A 22,884-nucleotide genomic window follows, 5' to 3' on the forward strand; every position below is an offset into this window, starting at 1 on the left:
GACTTAAGCCTTCAGCATATACCTGAAAAATTAAATGTGATGGCTGACACACTGTCATGGCCAGACATAAGATGTCTTGCTTCACAGACTTAAAAGTTTTTCCCATGGAGGGGGGATATGAAGTGGAAATAGCTAGAAAATAGTTTTAGTATATAGTATTTAAAGTAGAAATCTCAGTTTCAGGTCCAAGACACAAAGGATTCGCAGTCACGGGTCCAGGGGATGCAGTATTTTGCCTGCCAGATCACAATAAGGACATATCTGCACACCAAGAAGTAGTACCAAGTACCCAGGATTACAGAAAACTATGAAGAGGCTTTAGACAGGTTATAAAAATGTAAGCCTTGCTCATGCATGATAAAAGTGACATGTGTGAGTTCAGGCAATTCGGAGACTTTATTATAATATATATGTATATAATAAGTGCCATGTGGCACTCGTGCACACAGCACTTGTGCATGCCTTATAGCCATAAAGTGGTTTGAGCCTAAAACTTGCTAAGATCAATAAAGGTGGCATTTACATATTTGGATGAAGAAATGATTAAAAAAATATTGGTCACACTGATAAGGCCTAGACTAGAATATGCAGCAACATTGTGGTTACCCAGTATCAAAAAGAATATAAAGAAAATAGAAAGAATCCAGAGAGAAGCCACAAAAATGGCCCCTGCACTTGCAAAGTCATCATTTGAGAAGAGACTGGCTAAACTGGAGTTACTGACTCTGGAGCAAAGAAGAGAGAGAGGCAACCTACTGACCATATACATGAAGGGCACAGAAATACTCAATAGAGAGGACTTGTTAAGCTCCCCTTCCTGTAAAATACAACTAGGTAAATAGGTACCAAAACAAAAACAGGGAAAGGTGTACATTAGGTGCATTATGGTTTTGTTTTTTTGGTACTAGGTGACCATAGTGACACTGTGTATTCCAATTTTGGTCTAATCAGTATAACTAGTATTTTCTTTACCATTTCTTCATCTATGTAGTCAAAGGCTACTTTCATTGATCTTAACAAGTTAAAAGTTTCTTCAACAAATTTGTTGATGTGTGTATGTGTGTGTGTGATTCACCATGGTCTTGGATCACGTGTTGAACCCGTGATTGACAGTTATCAACCTCCTGGATAAGCTCAGAGCTCATATGACCTTACACGCACACACACCCCCAACTCCCTGCCCACAAGAGTTGGAGTAACACTCCGCAGTGCAGCTATACTAAAATTATTATAGTCCTGGGTGGTTTGACTCCTATAACTTGCTTTGATCAATAAAGTGTCATTTACCTATTTGGACAAAGAAATTATTTAAAAAAATATTAGTCACACTAATAAGGCCTAGACTGGAATATGCAGCAACATTATGGTCACCCAGTGCCAAAAAGAATATAAGATAGAAAGAATCCAGAGAGCAACCACAAAAATGGTTCCACCACTTTCAAAGTTGTCATATGAAGAGAGACTGGCTAAATTGGTGTTACCAACTTTGGAGCAAAGAGGAGAGAGAGGGGACCTACTGACCATCTATAGAATCATGAAGAGCACAGAAATACTCGATAGAGAGGACTTGTTAAATTGGGACAAGAGAAATGCAAGAGGACATGGAAAGAAACTCAAAAAAGATAGTTATAGAAGAGATCTGAAGAAGAAGAGTTTTCCACATAGTGGTGGACACATGGAAGAAAGTGGACAAAACAATAGTGTGTGCAAAAACAATACATGAATTTAAGAGCAAACTAGACACTGCAAGATACAAAAGTGGAACACCATGAGCATAGCTCCCCTTCCTGTAAGATACAACTAGGTAAATACACACACACACATGTGAAAATGTTATCAAAAGTAAATGGGTTAAATATCTGGAAGAAAAAAAAGATATTGAATCCAACACAATTTGGATTTAGACAAGGAAAATCATGTATCACAAACATGATTTGCTTCTACTCGAGGCTAATAGAAATAATACAAGAAAGGGATGGATGGGCAGATTGTGATTTCTAGATCTACAAAAACTATTTCATAAAGTACTAAACAAAAAACTATTAAGAAAAATGGAATCAGTAAGTGGTATTAAAGGAAAATTATTGGAATGGATGGAAGACTTCTTGACTGGGAGAAATGAGGGTAGTAATTAGAGACAAATACTCGACCTGGGAAGAAATGATAAGTGGTGTCCCACAAGGTTTGGTATTGGCTCCGACCATGTTTGTCATATATATAAATAACATGGATGAAGGTGTGGAATGTTATATGACCTTTGCAGATCATGCAAAAATACTAAAGAAAGTAAATACAGAGGAAGATTGTGAATCACTACAGAAAGACTTAGATAAAATCTGGAAATGGAGTCAAAAGTGGGAATTGAACTTTAACATCAAGAAAGATAGTATAATGGAGTTTGGAAAAATGTAAGAATAGAATATCGAGGAAATATAAAATTAGTTAAGAAGTAAAAAAAAGTGAGCTCAGAAAGGGACCTAGGAGTAATCCTCAGCAAAGATATGTCACCAGACAAACATATCAATAAAATAGTCAGAGAAACCTTCAATTTACTAAGGTCGATAAAGGTGGCTTTTGACTATTTGGATGAGGAATGGTCAAGAAATTATTAGTTACACTGATAAGACTAAGACTGGAGTCAGCTGTGACACTATGGACACCCAGTACTAAAAAGAATATAAAGAAATTAGAAAGAATACAAAGAGCAATGACAAAGATGGCACCAACACTCTCCAAATTGACATATGAACAAAGATTGTCCAAATTGGAACTACCAACCCTGGAACAAAGAAGAGAAAGAGGAGATCTACTGACTATTTACAGAATTATGAAAGGAATGGAAGTCCTAGATAGAGATGATTTATTAAAGTGGGACAAGAGAAAAACAAGAGGACATGAAAAGAAACTCAAAAAGGATAGTTATAGAAGAGATCTGAAAAAGAATAGCTTCCCACACAGAGTGGTGGATATCTGGAATAAATTAGATGAGGCAACAGTGTGTGCAAATACTATTCAAGAATTTAAGAACAAACTTGATGCTGAAAGATACAAAGATGGGTCACTATGAGCATAGCTCCCTTCCTGTATAATACAACTAGGTAAATATATACATACATATATATATATATATATATATATATATATATATATATATATATATGTATATATATATATATATATAAAATGGGGGACTTGATGCAAGCCTGTACAATCTTGAATTAATAACATCGAAAAAGAAAAATATTTCTATATAAACTGCCAGGATGTAGATTTAACTTGGTAGATTGAAACAGTGTAGTGAGCTTTGAAATTCACTTTAATAAGCACTTTAGCATTTTTCTTTTCATCATACCTCATTATGAGCCAAAAGATCACATCAGCATGCTTTATCATTATAATTTACTTGCCACAGCCTGTGATTTTTCAACTGATGTGGCCATTCCTCTTTACATGTACCCAACTTAAATTTTTTTCTCTCTGATCATGTACAGTGGCGGTAATTTACCATTATTATGAATGTAAATTTCTCTAGCATTATGCAATTTATGCTTTCTTTCCACCCGATGAGTAATGTGCTCTTTTCACCCTGAGGCTGACACATTCTTGTCACATTCTAGACAAATGTTTCTATCTTTCATAGAATCATCATCTCTTCTTCTATTTTATATTGCTCTTCTGTTTTCTGGTGCTTCATGATCTCTCCTAACTTAAGTTTTTCCTTTTCCTGATTCACTAACCATCCTCTCTGTGCCTCTATATTTTTTCTCTCTCTTTTTATCTTCCAGTTTGTCTATAACTTTATTTTCTCTCTTCAGTAGATAATAGATTTCTAAATTCTAAATAAGACTGAGTGCTTTCTCTCTTTTTAACTAGGACTCTAATTCTTGGAACTTGGATTTAGGAGATGAAAGTAATTAACTCAAAACTTGGATTTATATATATATATATATATATATATATATATATATATATATATATATATATATATATATATATATATATATATATATATATATATATACACACACCTAACATCCTCAAACAAATCTTTGCATTTTGAAAGGATGAACCATCATTTCTGTGTCCATCCACAAACATATGTCCAGACATGTATTCACAATGCACACACTCTTAAGTTTATAATCAAATGGTATGAAAACATCTACAATTGGAATGCCCATGATGGTGTTATTCTCCCACTTCCCCTTGATTGTACTGCAGAGAACGCAGTATAATCATGTTTCATGTTGTCTTGACACTTTTCAAATATTACCTTTATTGTGGAGGCTAAGATAGATCAGTAACTATATGTGTATGAAGTAAAAATGTATTATGTTCCATTTTTGAATCTGTAACATGAAAATTTTACAGATATATAATATGCTAAAATATTCAAGTGTGAGTAATATGTGAAGTAGTGTAGGTTTCATGCTGCACTTACATAATAGGAAAATTCTCCATAACTGTGTTGTAATTTCTGTAAATTGCGTATGCACACATCTTTAACATACATCATCCAAATAGTACTGAAAATATGTTCCCGTATCACTGTCAGAATTACAGAATATTAATCAGTACCTACCAAAGTCCTCATATCTGTAAAAAAGGGAATCCTCAATCTTGATTCTGCTTAGTCCTGTGGTCCATGTAGAGTAGATGATCCATATTTTTATACACATGCATATTACAGTTGGAAGAAAAAAATGTACCCTGTACACATGTGTTAATATATATATATATATTAACATATAATGACCAACAGAAGTTACCTACAAGTGATGGTTCTAGGAGACAGACATCAGAATCTTCTCCCTGCCATCCATCTTCAAAACCTGTCAACCACCTCATTTCTAGAAGAAGGTGCATCTCTAAGGGGCTATCACTCAATTTCTGAACTGGGCACAAGATCTCCATCAACTTCCATTTCTATTGTTTTCTCTTTTCACACAAGGGGAGCTGATAACTGGAGACTGTTCTCTTCCTTCTACTACTATAACTAGTTACACACAGTCCACACTGATATAACACAAACAAGAGCCCAACATTTCTTCCTACAGAGATCTATTGGAGGGCCCCAAGACTGTTGATAATCACTGTGGGGCTGTGGGTGTCTAGTCAGTGGAACCCAAGGCTACAATTTTTACTATTTATTAGACACACAAACACACATGCCTACAGAAAAAAAAAGAGAAAAAACCAAATGAATGGCAAGATCTTTTGTACATTACATTTTCAGAAACACAATAGATAGAAATATAAAGAAGAGATATATTCATGCAGGAAAGGTGATGTGGTGAACCATGATCTAGGTCATGACCTGACCTTGCCCTTCCCTAGCCTCCATAAATATTAATCTGGAAGGAAACCAGGATCTCTAAACATAAATACTGGGTTAAGATAGCCTACTCAAGTAGTAACCTATTCTATCACAAATTCCCTCATGACCACATTGACTGGGTTGATTCCAAGATAGTGGCAAGATTCAAAGATTTCTTTGAGAAAATATATTAGACTCATGGAAGAGCCAAGATACGAGGGAGGGAGGGGGGTGAAGGGAGTGGAGTATGTGGGGATGGAATGGGGAGTGGGTTTTATGCCTTTTTTTTTTTTTTTTTGCTACCTCCCTTGTAAGGAGGAAAAAGCCATTGGTGCATATATATATATATATATATATATATATATATATATATATATATATATATATATATATATATATATATATATATATATATGTTTGATTTCTATTACTCACAAAAATATAAAATTGGCTATAAACATATTAAATGTGATGAAATATTAACTGAATTTTTCATAAAATATATCCCTCCAGATTAATATAAAAGACTAGGGAAAGCTGAGGTCAGGTCTTAACCTAGGTTCTGATGCCCTATGTCACCTTCCTTACTTGAATGTATATATTAGTCTGTCTTTCTATTTTTTTAAGTATTGTTTACAAAAGATATGAGGATCTACTCTTTGCTTTTCTCCTGTGTGTTTTTTCACTTTTCTAACCAATGGTGAAGTGAGGTTTCTGCATATATGGACACACACACAAACACATGATAAAATACCTCACAGTCAACTTATGTAGAAATTAGAGCATGTTGGACAAATGAGAGGCAAACTATTAGAATGGAATAAAGACTTTTTTGAGGGAAATATACACAAGGACAGTAATGAAGGACAAGATGTCAAGCTGGAGAGTAGTAACAAGAGGAGTTCCACAAGGTTCAGTGCTTGCACCAATAATGGAAGGAACAACAAGATATGCCCACATGTTTGCATATGGTGCAAAAATCATGAAAAGAGTAAAAGATGTATTTATATATACATATATAAACATGAATATATATATATATATATATATATATATATATATATATATATATATATATACACACACACACACACACACTTGTGGTGCAGTGGTAGAGTTCTCTGCTGCCACTATGGTGGTCCGGGTTCAAATCCCACCCAGGGCTGAAATAATTTCAGTATCACTGCACTGCAGATCATTACTCCAACTTGCACGGGGCGGGGAGTTGGGGTGTATGTGTATATAAGGTCAGGGCATTACCCTTAGATCGGTTATATATGAGCTCTGAGCTCTCTTTCAGGAGGGAAATAGCTGTCAATCATGGGTCCAACATGTGATCCAAGACTATGGTGAAACACACACACAATCGTCAGATTGATGGCGAAGATTGGAACTCCGGGGAAAAAAAAAAAAAAAAAAATGCAATTTTTGTGGATTTCAACGACGAGGGAGTACCTGTGTTGTATTAGTAGGGAAGAGGAAAGCTCGTGGTGTAGTGGGCAGGTGAAGAAAAAGGAGAAGGGAAGGAATTATTGAGGAAAATGGAAGAAAATGAGGATGGGGGAGGAACAAGCCCTGGATGTCAGAAGGGGTGTAAACAAAAGATGTGCTGACGACACAGCTGAAGTCGAAGTCACTAAAGGGATTAAATGATAGATAAGAGCAGCTCAATAGAAAGTGGAGATAATTATTTCTATGGATTTAACCAGGGAGATAACAACCTCCCCCAATTAGCAAGTCTAGAGGAAAAACAAACAAAAATGAATGAATCATGGGACATTAGGTTTAGCCAACCCACACTAACTACACAAGGAGTTGATAAATTGGAACAACAAAAGAAGGAAAACCAAAACCTAAATAAAGAAAAAGAAGAAATAAAAACACAGTTAAAAGAAGTAAAGGATGAGAATGAGGAATTGAATAGGAATAATAAAGAGAATAAAGAGTCCATAGCAAAAGAGGTAAGTAGTTGGAAAAAAGTTCAGGATATAAAATTGAATTTAGAGATATAGTGAAACAACAGATGAAGGAACACACTCAGGACACAATTATTAAAGTGATGAGTGAGGAGAATATAGTAAGAGACTGAGCAGATAAAAAGAAATGTATAATTATATAAGGGAATGGAAGAGAAGCATAATCCAAATAGGACTACAAGAGTAAGAGATGAGAAAGAAAGAGTAAACAAAGTATTATAAATAGTTTAAAAAGGTGAACAGGAAATAAAGAAATTGAAGAAATATCTAGACTAGGGAAATATAGTATAGAAGAGACCAAACCAATTAAGGTTAAATTCAGGTCAAAAACGACAGCAGAGAATGTCTTATCAAAAATAGGGAAACTAGTGATCTGTACAAACAGGTATGGATAAAAAGAGAGATGAATAAAGAGGAAAGAGAGGAAGAAAAACAAAAATAATTGAAGCTAAGAAAAAAAAAAAACAAGAACAGAAAAGAGTCACACAAAGAGAAATTCTATTGGAGAGTAGTGGATATGAAAGTGAGGAAATGGTTCATAGTAGAGAAAAACAGAAGGGAAACAAAAAACAGGATGGAGGTAGAAAATTAAAAGTGTCCTTCACAAATATAGATGGATTAATAACAGGCTTGAATGAACTGAATGATTACCTGAAGAAAAATGAACCAGACATAATGGGAATTGTGGAGACAAAATTGAAAGGTCCATTACCACCCAACATTGTAGGACATGGTGTATATAATTATTGGATTAGAAATAGAGAAGTAAAACAAGGTGGTGGAGTTTTGCTCCTGACTAAGAAGGATATATATGTGAGGAATGTTACATATGGAAAGAATAGAGTGGAGATGATTATGATGGAAATAGAGGACAGGGACAAGAAAAGCAGGATTTTGTGGAAAATTATGTGCCTCCTAAAATGGCTTTGTGGGACGAGAGAGAACACAAAAATATGTTAGAAGACACAAGGATAACACTAGATAAGATAATGGAAGATGGAGGAAGAATAGTTATAATGGGTGACTTTAATTGTAAAGAAATCTGCTGGGAAGAGATGACAGTGAAGGGTGGAGACGATCTATGGGGAAATGTACTACTTGATATGATTATAGAACATACAATGATGCAATGGATACAAGAGAATACTAGGTATAGAAATGAGGAAGAGCCATCGAGACTAGACCTAATAATCACATCAGAACCTGAAATAGTGGACAAGATTGAATATAAAACACCATTACATAAAATTGACCACATATTAGTTGAACTGGAACTAAATGAAGAAAAACACATAGGAAAAACCGAATAATATAGAAAAGGAAGAATGTATGGAAAAACAAATTTTGATAAAATGAGAATTTTTTTGTTCAAAAAGCAGATTGGGAAAGGATATACAAGGAGGAAACAGCAGTAGAAGGGAAATGTAAAATGTTGACAAAAATTTATAAGATGTGGAAAAGTATGTTTCAAGACAAAAACAAGAACAAGGATATGTAAAATGTTGGCACAACAAAAGATGTAGCGAGTTTAAAGATAAAAGGTATAAAGCTTGGATAAAATGGAGGAAAGACAAAAAAAAAAGGAAAATATATACTGATTATAGAAATGAATATGTACAAGTGTGCAGAGAAGAAAAGAGAAAATACGAAAAAGATGTCATTGAAAAATGTAAAGATCAACCAAAACTATTTCATAGATTCGTAAACAACAAATTAAAAAACAAACAGGAATTAGTGAAACTACAACTAGGAGGAATAGAATACACAGAGGAAACAAAAATGGCAGAAATTATGAACAAGCATTTTAAATTAGTGTTAACGAGGGACAACATACAACTTGGAGATGTCGAGTGGGAGGGGAAAGTCCCCCCTATGAAAGAAATAGAAATAACAAAGAATGAAATAATGAATCACTTGAGAAATCTCAATGTCAAAAAATCGCATGGTCCAGATGAAATGGCAAACTGGATTTTGAGAGAATGCAGGGAATAACTAAGACAAAATACATAGTCTAATAAGCAGTTAATTGAAGGAAGGAAAAGTTCCAAAAGATTGGAAAAGAGCAAATATAGTACCAATATATAAAGGGGGAAAACAAGAAAGACCCTACTAACTATAGACCGGTTTCTCTTACAAGTACGGTAGCAAAAATTTGTGAAAGAATGATCAAAATTTGATGGGTAAAGCATTTGGAAAAAACAATGTACTAAATCCGAGGCAGTTTGGATTTAGACAAAGAGGATCATGTGTCACAAACTTGATGTGTTTCTATTCAAGACTAATAGATATAATATACAGGAAAGAGATGGATGGGCTGATTGTGCATTTCTAGACCTGAAAAAAAGCTTTTGATAAGGTGCCACATAAGAAATGGCTAAAGAAATTAGAAACCATAGGAGGAATACAGGGCAAACTTCTTGCATGAAAGGATTATGAGAGTGGTGATAAGAGACAAACATTCCAATTGGGATGAGGTGATTAGTGGAGTTCCACAAGGAACAGTTTTGGCCCCAATAATGTTTGCTATATATATTGATATGGATGAAGGAATTGAAAGTTATATGAGCTTCTTCACAGACGATACAAAAATGTTGAAAAAAGTGATTACTGAAGAAGGTTGTGAATCGCTGCAAAGTGATCTCAATGAAGTATGGGAATGGAGTAAGGTGTGGGAGATGGAATTCAATATTAAGAAGTGTAGTATAATGGAATTTGGAAGAAGTAAATACAGAATAGTGGGGTCATATACATTGGGAGGGGAAGAAATTAAAAAAGTGGAAAAAGAGAAGGACCTATGAGTCATTATTATGAAATGTCCCCTGAGAAACATATAAACAAAATTTTTGGAGAAACTTATAATTTAATAAGATCAATCAAAGTGGCATTTACATACCTGGATGAAGAAATGGTGAAGAAAATACTAATCACTTTGATAAGACCAAAATTGGAGTATGCAGCGACAACATGGTCACCAAGTACAAAAAAATGTATAACAAAACTTGAAAGAATACAAAGAGCAATTACGAAATTGGTACCAATGCTTGATAACTATCTATAGAATCATGAAAGGCATGGAAATTACTGATAGAGAGGATCTAATAAAATGGGATAGTAGAGATACAAGAGGACATGGAAAGAAAATCAAGAAAATTATAGAAGAGACCTGAAAAAGAATAGCTTTCCCCACAGGATAATAGACACTTGGAACAAGTTAGATGAGAATGTGGTGTGTGTAAAAATGATACACGAATTTAAAAAGTCTAGATAAAACGAGATATGGAGACGGGACACTATGAGCATAGCTCCTCTTCCTGTAAAGTACAACTAGGTAAATACACACACATGGACACAAATTTGAAAAACTTCTTAAATGAAGAAACAAAGATGGAAGAGAAATGGAACATACTAATAGAAATTTACAATGAGGGAATAAACAAATATGTACCAAAACAAAAGCAAGAAAGGGTATACATTAAGTGTTGGTCCAACAAAAATTGTAATGAGGCTAAATATTGAAGGAACAAAGCTTGGAAAAGAGGGGAAAAAGATCAAAATGAGTAAGTGGCAATCATATGTCAAACTACAAAAGGATTATGTAGAAATATGCAGAGATGAAAAGAAAAACTATGAAAGGGACATAATAGAAAAATGCAAGGAACAACCTAAACTATTTTACAGGTATGTAAATGGTAAATTAAAAGACAAACAAGAAATAGTAAGACTGCACCAAGGGAATTATGAATATAAATATGTAGAAATGGCTGAAATTATGAACAAATATTTCAAATCAGTATTCATAACTGAAAGTTCACAAAACTGTGAGGAAATTCACAGAGAAAAATACCCCCCAGTGAAAGAATTAACTGTGACAAAGAAATCAGAGACCAAATAAAAAACCTGGATGTCAGAAAATCACACGGTTTGGATGGAATTGCAAACTGGATATTAAAAGAATGCATAGATGAATTGACGACAAAACATACAAGATAAATACTCAAAGAAGGAAAGGTACCACAGGACTGGAAAAATGCAAATATTGTACCTACATATAAAGGAGGGGACAAGGAAAATCAAACTAACTACAGACAGGTCTCCCTTACAAGCATGATAGCAAAAATATGTGAAAAAGTTATTAAAAATAGATGGGTTAAACATCTGGAAAAAAGAATATACTGGATCCAACACAATTTGGATTTAGACAAGGAAGATCATGTACCACAAACTTGATTTGCTTCTACTCGAGGAGAGGGATGGCTAGGCGGACTGTGCTTTTCAAGATCTATAAAAAGCATTTGATAAAGTACCACACAAAAAACTATTAAGAAAACTGGAATCAATAGGTTGTATTAAAGGAATATCATTAGAATGGATGGAAGACTTCTTGACTGGGAGAAAAATGAGGGTAGTAGAGACAAATACACTATGTGGGATGAAATAATAAGTGGTGTCTCACAAGGTTCAGTATTGGCTCTGATCATGTTTGCCATATATATAAATGACATGGATGAAGGTGTGGAATGTTATATGAACTTCTTCACAGATGATGCAAAAATACAACAGTTTTGCATTGTCTGAAAAGCTCATATAACTTTCAATTCCTTAATCCATACCATTAATATATATATATATATATATATATATATATATATATATATATATATATATATATATATAGCAAACATTATTGGGGCAAAAACTGTTCCTTGTGGAACTCCAATAATCACATCATCCCAATTAGAACGTTTGTCTCTTATCACCACTCTCATTTTTCTTTCATGCAAGAAGTCTTCCATCCACTTAAGTAGTATGCCCTATATGCCTCCTGCAGTTTCTAATTTCTTTAGCAATTTCTTATGTGGCACCTTATCAAAAGCTTTTTTCAGGTCTAGAAATGCACAATCAGACCATCCATCTTTTTTGTATTATACCTATTAGTCTTGAATAGAAACACATCAAGTTTGTGACATATGATCGTCCTTGTCTAAATCCAAATTGCCTTGGACTTAGTACATTTTTTCCCCAAATGCTATACCCATCTAATTTTGATAATTCTTTCACAAATTATTGCTACTGTACTTATAATAGAGACCAGTCTATAGTTAGTAGGGTCTTCCTTGTTTCCCCCTTTATACATTGGTACTATATTTGCTCTTTTCCAATCTTCTGGGACTTTTCCTTTTTCCAATGAACAGTTTATTAGACTATGTATTTTGTCTGTTAGTTTGTTCCTGCATTCTCTCAAAATCCAGTTTGCCATTTCATCTGGTCCATGTGATTTTCTGTCATCGAGATTACTCAAGTGATTATTTCTTTCCTTCTTACTTCTATCTCTTTCATATGGGGGACTTTCTCCTTCCACTCGACATCTCCAAGTTGTATATTCTCCCTCGTAAACATTGATTTAAAATGCTTGTTCATAATTTCTGCCATTTCTATTTCCTCTGTGTATTCTATTCCTCCTTATTGTAGTTTCACTAATTTTTGTTTGTTTTTCAGTTTGTTGTTTACAAATCTATAAAATTGTTTTGGTTGATCTTTACATTTTTCTATGACATCCTTTTCGTATTTTCTCTTTTCTTCTCTGCGCACTTGTACATATTTGTTTCTATAATCAGTATATATTTTCCATTTTTTTGGTCTTTTGTCTTTCCTCCATTTTATCCAAGCTTTATCCCTTTTGTCTTTTAACTCCCTACATCTTTTGTTGTACCAACACTTTACATATTCTTTTTCTTGTTTTTGTCTTGGAACATACTTTTCCACTCCTTTATAATTTTTTGTCAAAATATTCCATTTCTCTTCTACTGTTGTTTCCTCCTTGTGTATTCTTTCCCAGTCTACTTTTTTTTTTTTTTAATTCTCTTATTTGATCAAAATTTGCTTTTTTATACATCAATCTTCCCTTTCTATATTGTTCATTTTTTATGTATTTTTCCTCATTTAGTTCCAGTTCAACCAATATGTGGTCACTTTTACTTATTGGTGTCTTATATTCAATCTTCTCCACTATTTCAGGTTCTGATGTGATTATTAGGTCCAGTCTCAATGGTTCTTTCTCATTTCTATACCTAGTATTCTCTTGTATCCATTGTGTCATTGTATGTTCTATAATCATATCAAGTAGTACATTTCCTCATAGGTCATCCCCACCCTTCACTGTCATCTCTTCCCAGCAGATTTCTTTACAATTAAAGTCACCCATTATAACTATTCTTCCTCCATCTTCCATTATCTTATTTAGTGTTATCCTTGTGTCTTCTAACATTTTTGTGTTCTTTCTCTTCCCACGAAGCCGTTTTAGGAGGCACATAATTTACTACAAACTTCCTGCTCTTCTCATCCTTGTCCTCCACTTCCATCATAATCATCTCTATTCTTTTCATATGTGACATTCCTCACATTTATATCCTTCTTAGTCAGGAACATAACTCCACCCCCTTGTTTTACTTGTTTCTAATCCAATAATTATATGCACCATGTCCTACACTGTTGGGTGGTAGTGGACCTTTCAATTTTGTCTACAATTCCCATTATGTCCGGTTCTTTTTCCTTTAGGTAATCATTCATTTCATTCAAGCTTGTTATTAAGCCGTCTATATTTGTGTAAGACACTTTTAATTTTCTGTTACTTCCATTGTGTTTTCTGTTTCCCTTCTGTTTTTCTCTGCTATGAACCATTTCCTCACTTTCATATTCACTACTCTCCAATAGAATTTCTCTATTTCTGTCTCTGTTCTTTTTTCGTTTTTTTCCTTAGCTTCTAGACTTTTTGTTTTCTCCTCTCTTTCCTCTTTATTCATTTCTCTTTTTATCCACACCTGTTTATATTGATATTAACTAGCCGTTAATTCGTTAAACCTAACCTCCCATGTTTTGTTCATTTTTTCTAGTTTCTCCTCTAAATTTACTAGTCGGGGGAGGTTGTCATTTCCTCCCTCATTAAATCCATGGAAATAATTATCTTCACCTTCCATTGCGCTGCTCTTATCTATATTTCTAATTTTTACATTTTAACTAATCTCTTCAACTTCACCACTGTCGTCTGCCCCTCTCTTATTGAGATGCCATCTGACTTCCTGGGCCCATTTGTCCTCTTCCTCATTTCCTTCCATATTCCTCAGTAATCCCTTCCCTTTCCCTTTTTCTTCACCTTCCCACTACACCACAAGCTTTCCCCTTCCCTATAAATACAACACAGGTACTCCCTCGTCGTTATGATCCATAAAAATTGTAGATTTTTACCTAGCTGTATCTTATGGGAGGGGAGCTATTCTCATGGTGTCCCATCTCTGTATCTCACCATGCCTACTTTGCTCTTAAATTCATGTATTGTTTTTGCACACACTTGTTTGGTCTAGGATGTTCCATAGATCCACCACTCTGTGGGGAAAGCTGTTCCTTTTCAGGTCTCTTCTACAACTGTCCTTTTTGAGCTTCCATGTCTTCTTGTATTTCTCTTATCCCATTTTAGTAAGTCTTCTCTATGAAGGACTTCCATACCTCTCATGATTCTGTAGACAGTCAACAAGTCATCTCTTTCTCTCCTTTGTTCCAGAGTCAGTAATTCTAGTTATGACAATCTGTCTTCATATGACAGTTTTGATCGTGGATAGGTGGTAAGGGCAACACGGGCTGAGGGAAATGCTTTTATTCCTAGCTAGTTTTGCCTGAATGTCTTCTTCAGAGGAATAATGCTCGAAGTCAAGCTGACCAATTTATACATAACAAGAAAGGGATGCGGCAACTTGTCTTGCTGTAACATCAATCAACGCCGCCTGCCGGTGGGATGAATTGTCTGCCGCTTGATTGCTGGTGTTGGTGGATGCCTGCTGGTCATCTTGTCGATGAATTGTCTGCCTGGGTCAGGGGCTCTATGCATTTTGTTCATGATAATGATATGTGCTGCTGCTTTAGCCCATATCAAATACCCAGTCCTTTTATTGATTTTTTCTGGTTGGTGATGAAAATGGACTTCATCACCTTTCTTTCTCGCCTGGTGAGATTGTCCATTGTTATTTTTGCATCATCTCATTTTGGTAAATGGGATGATACAAAAACAATAGTAGACAATCTCACCTGGCAAGAAAGAAAAGTGATGGAGTCCGTTTTCATCACCAACCAGAAAAAAACATCAATGAGAAGACTGGGGATTTGGTAAAGGCTAAAGCAGCAGCATGCATCAATATCATGAACAAAATGCATAGAAACCCTGACCCAGGCAGACAACTCATCCACAAGTCGATCACCAGGTGGATAATTCATCCACTGACAGCAACGACTGAGCGGCAGACAACTCATCTCATCGGCAGGTGACTTTGATTGGTATTACAGCAAGACAAGTTTCACTTCTCGCCCTTTATTCTGATGTACATTTTCTCTAGTGAAAACCAACTTTAAGTGTTTGCTCATGACTTCAGCCATTTCTGTATCTTCTGTGTATTCCATATTCCCTTGGTGTAGTTTCACTATTTCCTGTTTGTTTTTTAGTTTACTGTTCACATATCGATAGAATAATTATGGCTGATCGTTACATTTTTCTATTATGTCTTTTTCATAGTTTCTTTTTTCTTCCCTGCATAATTTTAAACATTCATTCCTTTAATATATATTTGCCAATTTCTAGTTTTTTGGTCTCTTTTCCATCTTTTCCAAGCTTTATCTCTTTTACATCACTTCACCTTCTGTTAAACCAGTACTTAATATACAGCTTTTCCTATTTTTGCTTTGAGACATATTTATCCACTCCTTTATATATTTTCATCAGAATTGTCCATTTTTCTCCCACTTATGTTTCTTCATTGTAGATTTTTTTTTCCAGCTCACTTTAAGAAAAAAAATTCCTAAGTTTCTCAAAGTCTGTTTTACTTTTCTGTATTTCTCAATTCTCTCTATACATATTTCCTCCTTTAGTTCTGACTCAAGTAATATGTGGTCACTCTTCACAATTAGTGTCTTGTATTCAATTTTGTCCACAATTTCAGGTTCTGACATAAATAATAAATCTAATCTTGACAGTTCTTCATTATTTCTAAATCTAGTGGGTTTTTTTACCCATTGTGTTATTGTATGTTGGTGTATGTATACATACATTTTAGTATAACATCTCTCACTGCTCTCAAATTTGGCAAGGCCACTAAACTGTTAAAAAATACTAAGCTGGAACTCTCAAATTTGGAGGCATATAACAGCTGAAGCAGCTTGTATGGGTCAAGGACTTAGTATACTTCCAAAGTAATTTGGTCAGTATGTTCTTAAATATGTTTATTACCACAATTTTTTTCTAATTAAATTTTTGTGGCTTGATGACAGTGATCCTTGTCCTTCAGCATGTCAAAGACATTTACATGTGAGTGGGTATAATCAATGTAATTATTATGAAACTCCTTGTGGTTGCTTAGATCTTCTCTCCTAACATTATTTCCAAGCCTTAAAAGTCCCACAGGCCCCTAAGGAAGACTTCACTAACCAAAGAGAATTCCATTTGTGGTTAGTAGAGTCTATATTTGGGCCCTACTACAATTATTCTTACAAATATTGTTAGGAAGGAGGTTCTATGCAGTGGCATGGAGCCATATCATGATTCCTTTTATCCATATGCATTTTTTATTTACAGTACACTGAAGAAATTCAACTCCCTGCTGCCCATTTTCAAAATCTTTCAACCCCCTCACCTCCAGCTAGAGGCACAGTCTTGAAGGGTTGACACTCAATCTTTCAACTGGGCTCAACCTCTTTCTTTATTAATTTTAACTGTATTTCTTTCACTTTTTCACATATGGACAACTGACAAATAGTAACTGCTCCTTTCGATCTACTACTTTCAGCTGGTGAAGCAGAAACACTCCCACCGCAATACAATACAGATAACAGTCCAAAGTTTCTTCCCAGAGAGATCTAGGGGGGGCCCAAGGACCATTGTCAGTTATTGTGGGGATGTAGGTTTCCAATCAGTAACAATCTTAAAAATCTAAGCATTACATTTATGCCTGAGGGAAAGCAAACAGAATACCAGGAGTAGTAGTGCCATCCTTTGACTTCAAATATACAGCTGTCAATAATCAATTACAAAGATTACTGGTCTGCCCAAACTTGGAATATTCTGTTTCTGTGTGGTCTTCAAATCTCATTAAAGATAGATTGCAAAGGGTCCAGTGACAAGCCACAAAACTTATACCAAATATAAAAAACAAAGCATATACAGTGCTCGACAAAAATACTGTCCACCTGGGTTAAGGCGGACAGTACTTTTGTCTAATCTGGAAAGATGCATGGTTTTGTGCCAAAAATTCTGTCCACCTACAGTGAACAGGGAAGGTGCAGAACTTACCAGCAACCCAAGAATTAATCATGTCAGTCATTTTCTCATTGGTAAAGAGAGAGATTGTGTGCCATGACCCCTCTGTCCAGGGCCCCTTGTTGAACCTGACCACATCCTCTGACCCACCCTGTGTTATCAATATGAGCAATACTAAGGATCTGAGTGCAGAAACCATAGTCCAGATAGTTGCCCTCAAGAAATCTGGCCAGCAAACAAAGGAAATTGCCAAACAGGTTGGCATGTGTATTTGTAATGTCTGCTGCTGGATTGCCAGATTTATCCATGAGGGAGGCAGGCAGATTCCTACCATTGCTAAGAGGTCTGGGAGGCCTAAAATGACTGGGGATTGGGCTAAAACTATTGTGAATCGTGAACTAGAGTCTAATCCATGTATGACAGCTAGACAAGTGAAGAAAAAGAACCCAGAACTGTTCGTAGAGTGTTCAGTGAGAACCATCAACTGTTGTATTGATGATTTCGGATACACAAGCCACTGCCTGGTAAAGAAGCCTCTTCTGACCCTTAAGCAGTGGGAATTTCCTTTGTTTGCTGTCCAGATTTTTTTGAGAGCAACTATCTGGGCTATGGTTTCTGCATTAAGATCCTTAGTATTGCTCATACTGGTAACACAAGATGGCTCAGATGATGTGGTTGGGTTTGAGAAGGGGCTCTAGATGGAGGGGTCACAGTGCACAACCTCCCCCCTTGCCAACAAGAAAATGACTGATGTGATTGATTCTTAACTCACTGATAAGCTCTCCCCCTTTCCTGCTCACTGTAGGTGGACAGAAGTTTTGGCACAAAACCATGCATTTCTCCAGATTTGACAAAAGTACTGTCTGCCTCACCCTGGGCACAGAGTACTTTTGTTGAGCATTTTACATTACTTAAAACTTTTGAATCAATCTTCTAAAAATAAGATATTGCAGGGGGACTAAAGATTTGGGGACTCTAAGATTTCAAAAAGAATTGACATCAAAATTTAAAGTATTTTCTCACAAAATACTAACTGGACAAGAAATAATGCCCTTAAGCTGTTAGGGAATAGATCTAGCCTTGAAGTAGCAAGAAACAACTTTATCAATTGCATCAGCAATGAGTGGAATGAGCCTCAAGTCAAGTCAGTGGAATGTAATACAGTTTGAAGTTTTAAAATTCACTTGAAAACCTATTTTTTTCTCCCTTTCTTTCACACCTCACCTCATTATGGATCAAAATGTTTCTGGTTAGCAAGTTTTATAATTGTAACACATTATCCAATTATATTGATCTGACTATAGGACTGTATATAAGAACGGAGCTCTGCTCATGGGGCAGTCTGTTTTTCTCCCACTATTGCACTTAATTTCATATTTGTTTATATATTCAGCTTGGGATATATTATCTTCTCAGATATTCCAGTAGTTGGTGCATCTGTACATAAAAACTGCATTTCTTAACATCCTTCAGATGTGGTACTTTTTCAATCTGTTCCCATGAACTAATGATGCCCTCCTAGCTCAGACCAAGAGGTCTGTCAGTTTTGTTCACTCATGTCAATGACTTGAACACAAAAAACATGTTGCCTTTTTCTCTTTGTTCTTTTAATTATGACAGACTCATACATTTTAGCCACAAGACTTGGAACCAATTTGGTAATTGCTCTTTTTATTTTCTTGATCTTTCTTATATCTTTCACTTTATGTGGAGACCATACCATTGCTGCATATTACAATGATGGATTAAGCTATCTACGCTTTTTTCACCAGCTCTTCATCTATGTAATGAAAATCCACTTATGTTTAACAGTCTGTATGTCTCACCCACAATCAATACTGATATCTGTCATGTGACAATGACCAATACTCCCACATCATTAGATCCTTCTCTTTTGTTTTTTTTTCATTGTTTCACTTCTTACATATACCAATGGCTTTTTCTCACTTACAAGGGAAGTAGTAAAAAAACAAAGGCATAAAAAACACTCCCACACATTCCATCACCATATACTCCACTCCCATTCACCCCTCTCCCTCCCTCTTATCTTGGCTCTTCCTGGATGACGAGTCATCCCTGCATCTTGTCCACTGCCCTGGGTCAGAGACAATGTAGCAGGACACAGCACATCCACAGCAAGGCTGATCCATTTAATTGGCGACCCTCATCCTCTCTGTCCCCTCATGCAGAAAAAGAGAAGATGGGGAGAAATCCCTTTAAGCTGCACAAAATATCATTCACACATACTCCCTCACCCCCCTCACCCCACCCATTCCCATGCATCACAGCATCATCCATATACAACCATTCTCCACTCACCCCTATCTTCTGTCTTCTCCCTTCTTTCTTCAACAGACATTCCCCTCTTTCCCAATGCCCCTTTTACCCCATCCATCTCATCCTTGGTCACCCCCTCATGTTCACTCCTTCCATTTCTGCCTTCCACAGCTCTTTTACTAATCTTTCTTCACCCTTTCCATGTGTCCAAACCATCCCAATACTCTTTCATCCCTATCTCCCAATTCCCTTTCCACCCCCACTCTCCTCCTCACCTCCTTGTTCCTCACTCTATCCAGCCTAATAACTTCAACCATACTTCTCAGGCTTTTCATCTTAATAACATTCAAACTCCTCTCTTCCTCTCTAGGTTCCATGTTTCTGCCCCATACAGTGCTGTTGGCACACACTCCTTCATTCAATCTCCTCTTAGCATCCATTCCCTAATGTCTCTCTCATTACACTTTTTTATCCCCTAAGGCATTTACTTGCTTCTCTCAATCTACATTCTATCTCCACCTCTACTCCTCTTTCCCACCACATTTGCACCCAAGTATCTAAAGCTATCCCTTAATACACACTTCCAATTTGCTGCCACATTCCTTATACATCTCATTTTTACAAAGTAAATAAAATATGATCTTTTTTGAGCTTTTGCTGTAAGCAGTGTGGTAACATTATGTAATTTTCTTTTCTTTGCACAACTGTAATAGATACAAGATTTTGATGTATTGTACTTTGGTGTGCCTTGATATTTGCATGCATGAAAATATGATTATTCTTTGAGGTTTTGAATATATGCTTGTGAAGGTCAATTACTTAATACAGTTAACCCCAGTTAGTCCAAGTTACCAAGGTCTGACTGTAATATATAGATAAGGCCTAAGGAAAGTATAAATCAAGGAAATACTAAATAGTGCAAAGCACAGTGATGCAAAGCATACAGGTAGTATTGCTTATTAAAGTAGTGCAGACTATTCAAGTAATAAAGTTCATAAACCAGTTAATTGAGTCAAGTCCATAAAACTGAAGGTCATTTGGTGGGATTGACTAACTGTAACCTAGAACATGAAGTACTTATGATTTACTGAAAGAAGACCAAAGAAGTGGTTGTGCCTAACTTGGTACAAAGTGTGCACTAGGAAAGTGGCTTCATGGAATGCTGGCAATCCAAGTGCTGCAGGCTGGTAAAGCAGCATAAGTCATACTATTGGTGCTGGCAATACAAGTGATGCAGATTGCATGTGTACAGAGGGCCTAGGAAATGGAACTGCCAATGAATGTATTTGAGGGCATTCATAATGAAACTAGAAAAATACTGTTAATGCAAACCTAATTAACTTATGCCAATTCATTTGCAAGACAAGAGAAACATTGCAGACCAAAACAAAAATGAAGCCCATGAAAGTGAAGAGGGCTACACTAATATAGTTACCACACCCATGATACAGGTTACACCATTTATGAAGCCAAATATGTACTGAAGATCTTACCAGAAGGGAGATTCATATGTATGTACAGGACCTTTCCATTTACAATGGCTACACATGTGATGGAAACCTTATAATTGATGATATACACACATGAGGTTAGGATTTCATTTACATCGAGTCAGAGGTAAAAACCTTAAAACAAGATTATAACTAGAGAGCTAAGAACCTTGTCAGAAGTAACGAAAATGACACTTGGCTGAGATAAAAATATCATTATTGGTGTAGACAACAGAAATGGGAATGTAGACCAAGTAAAGACTGCAAGTTTTGAAGGTTGAGATGACCACAAAATTATTGTATACACATGATATAATTGCGCATAATGATGTATGGCCAAAAACAAGATTTGACTGCCATATGTCTTGCATTCAGTGAATACAATATACAGAAATGTAGGCCATAATGAAATGACAGTATATAAATGCATATGATGATGGAAACATGGAAATAAATACTTTGCCAATAAACAAAGGCTTTGGATAACAAAACCATTAATGTGGCAAGAGTATATTACAAGTACATATGAGGCAAAAGGACATGTAAGTCCATCTGTTTGTACTTTAGAAAGCTCTAATGAGCAAAATGTTGTACTACTAATAAAAGCTTTGTCCTCATACAGTATTCGTTGGCAGTTGCCACAAAATTGTGGCAATCATTTCTACTAAAAATCAGCCAATACAGGCCATTTCTTCTGTCTATACATTTAGTGAAAGCCTTTTATGACCTGGGGAAGACTACAATTAAATATGTGATAATAATGAAATATGATTTGTGTGTATGAAAAAAGTAATGTGTATAACAGAAACTATGTGGTGAAAAGTATGTCCATGGAAAGATTACATATATAAAGAAAGCAATGCATATGACATAAACTGTGTAGGGTGAACAGCATGTAAAATAATCAACTAAAGTAGTGGTGAATGTTTGGACACCTGTACTCCACTGGTAATAAAAATCATAAATGACCATCAGTAAGAGATGACCTTATATTGCATAGTTGTAAATATGGCATCAGGTGATGTGTAAAAAATATCACTGTTAGACATTTCTGAATTGTCAGTTAAAACAATGCATATATATATATATATATATATATATATATATATATATATATATATATTATATAAAATTGGGTTTTAGTCAAGTAGGAGAAAACCACAAGCATGGATTTTGACAGGAAAATATAAGGGTAGATGCACATTTGTTAAGACTTGTAAGATGGGGTACAATTAAGACCACAGCTGATTTACAAATATTTCTGGGGATAATACACAAATAAATATTCAAATAAAGTTACAAAAATATTCAGACATGAAAAACATCAGAAATAAATATTCCTCCAAGTGAAAAACAATGTAATAAAATGCATACTGTGACATCAATATGTATAATGTCAACATATGAGCATGAACTAACAGTAATACAAAATTATCACTTACCCATATAATCTGGGGTCATCTAGGTAGTCCCTATGCGGCATGGAAGTGGGAATAACTTTGTGAAAACAGAATAGTTCTTACTGACTAG

At 35.3% G+C, this 22,884-nt stretch overlaps 1 protein-coding gene across 15 annotated transcripts in view; it reads right to left on the reverse strand.

Annotated features, from left to right (window-relative positions):
- Nucleotides 1-22,884, reverse strand: part of Glut1 (Glucose transporter 1) — a 490,886-nt gene that overhangs the window by 119,754 nt on the left and 348,248 nt on the right. For 13 of the 15 annotated variants that reach the window (XR_012966402.1, XM_076185336.1, XM_076185306.1 and 10 more), the window contains one exon: nucleotides 22,797-22,834. The exons of the other annotated variants lie outside the window; for them this stretch is intronic. Coding sequence is in view for 12 of the 13 variants with exons in the window: in XM_076185336.1 (XP_076041451.1) it covers nucleotides 22,797-22,834 (38 nt within the window). In the remaining variant the exon portion in view is untranslated. The remainder of the gene's footprint in view (nucleotides 1-22,796; nucleotides 22,835-22,884) is intronic. 15 annotated transcript variants of the gene reach the window in all.

Source organism: Oratosquilla oratoria, chromosome 1 (assembly GCF_046742065.1).
Source record: "Oratosquilla oratoria isolate Oo_2021 chromosome 1, ASM4674206v1, whole genome shotgun sequence".
In the NCBI taxonomy this organism is placed as follows: Eukaryota; Metazoa; Arthropoda; class Malacostraca; order Stomatopoda; family Squillidae; genus Oratosquilla; species Oratosquilla oratoria.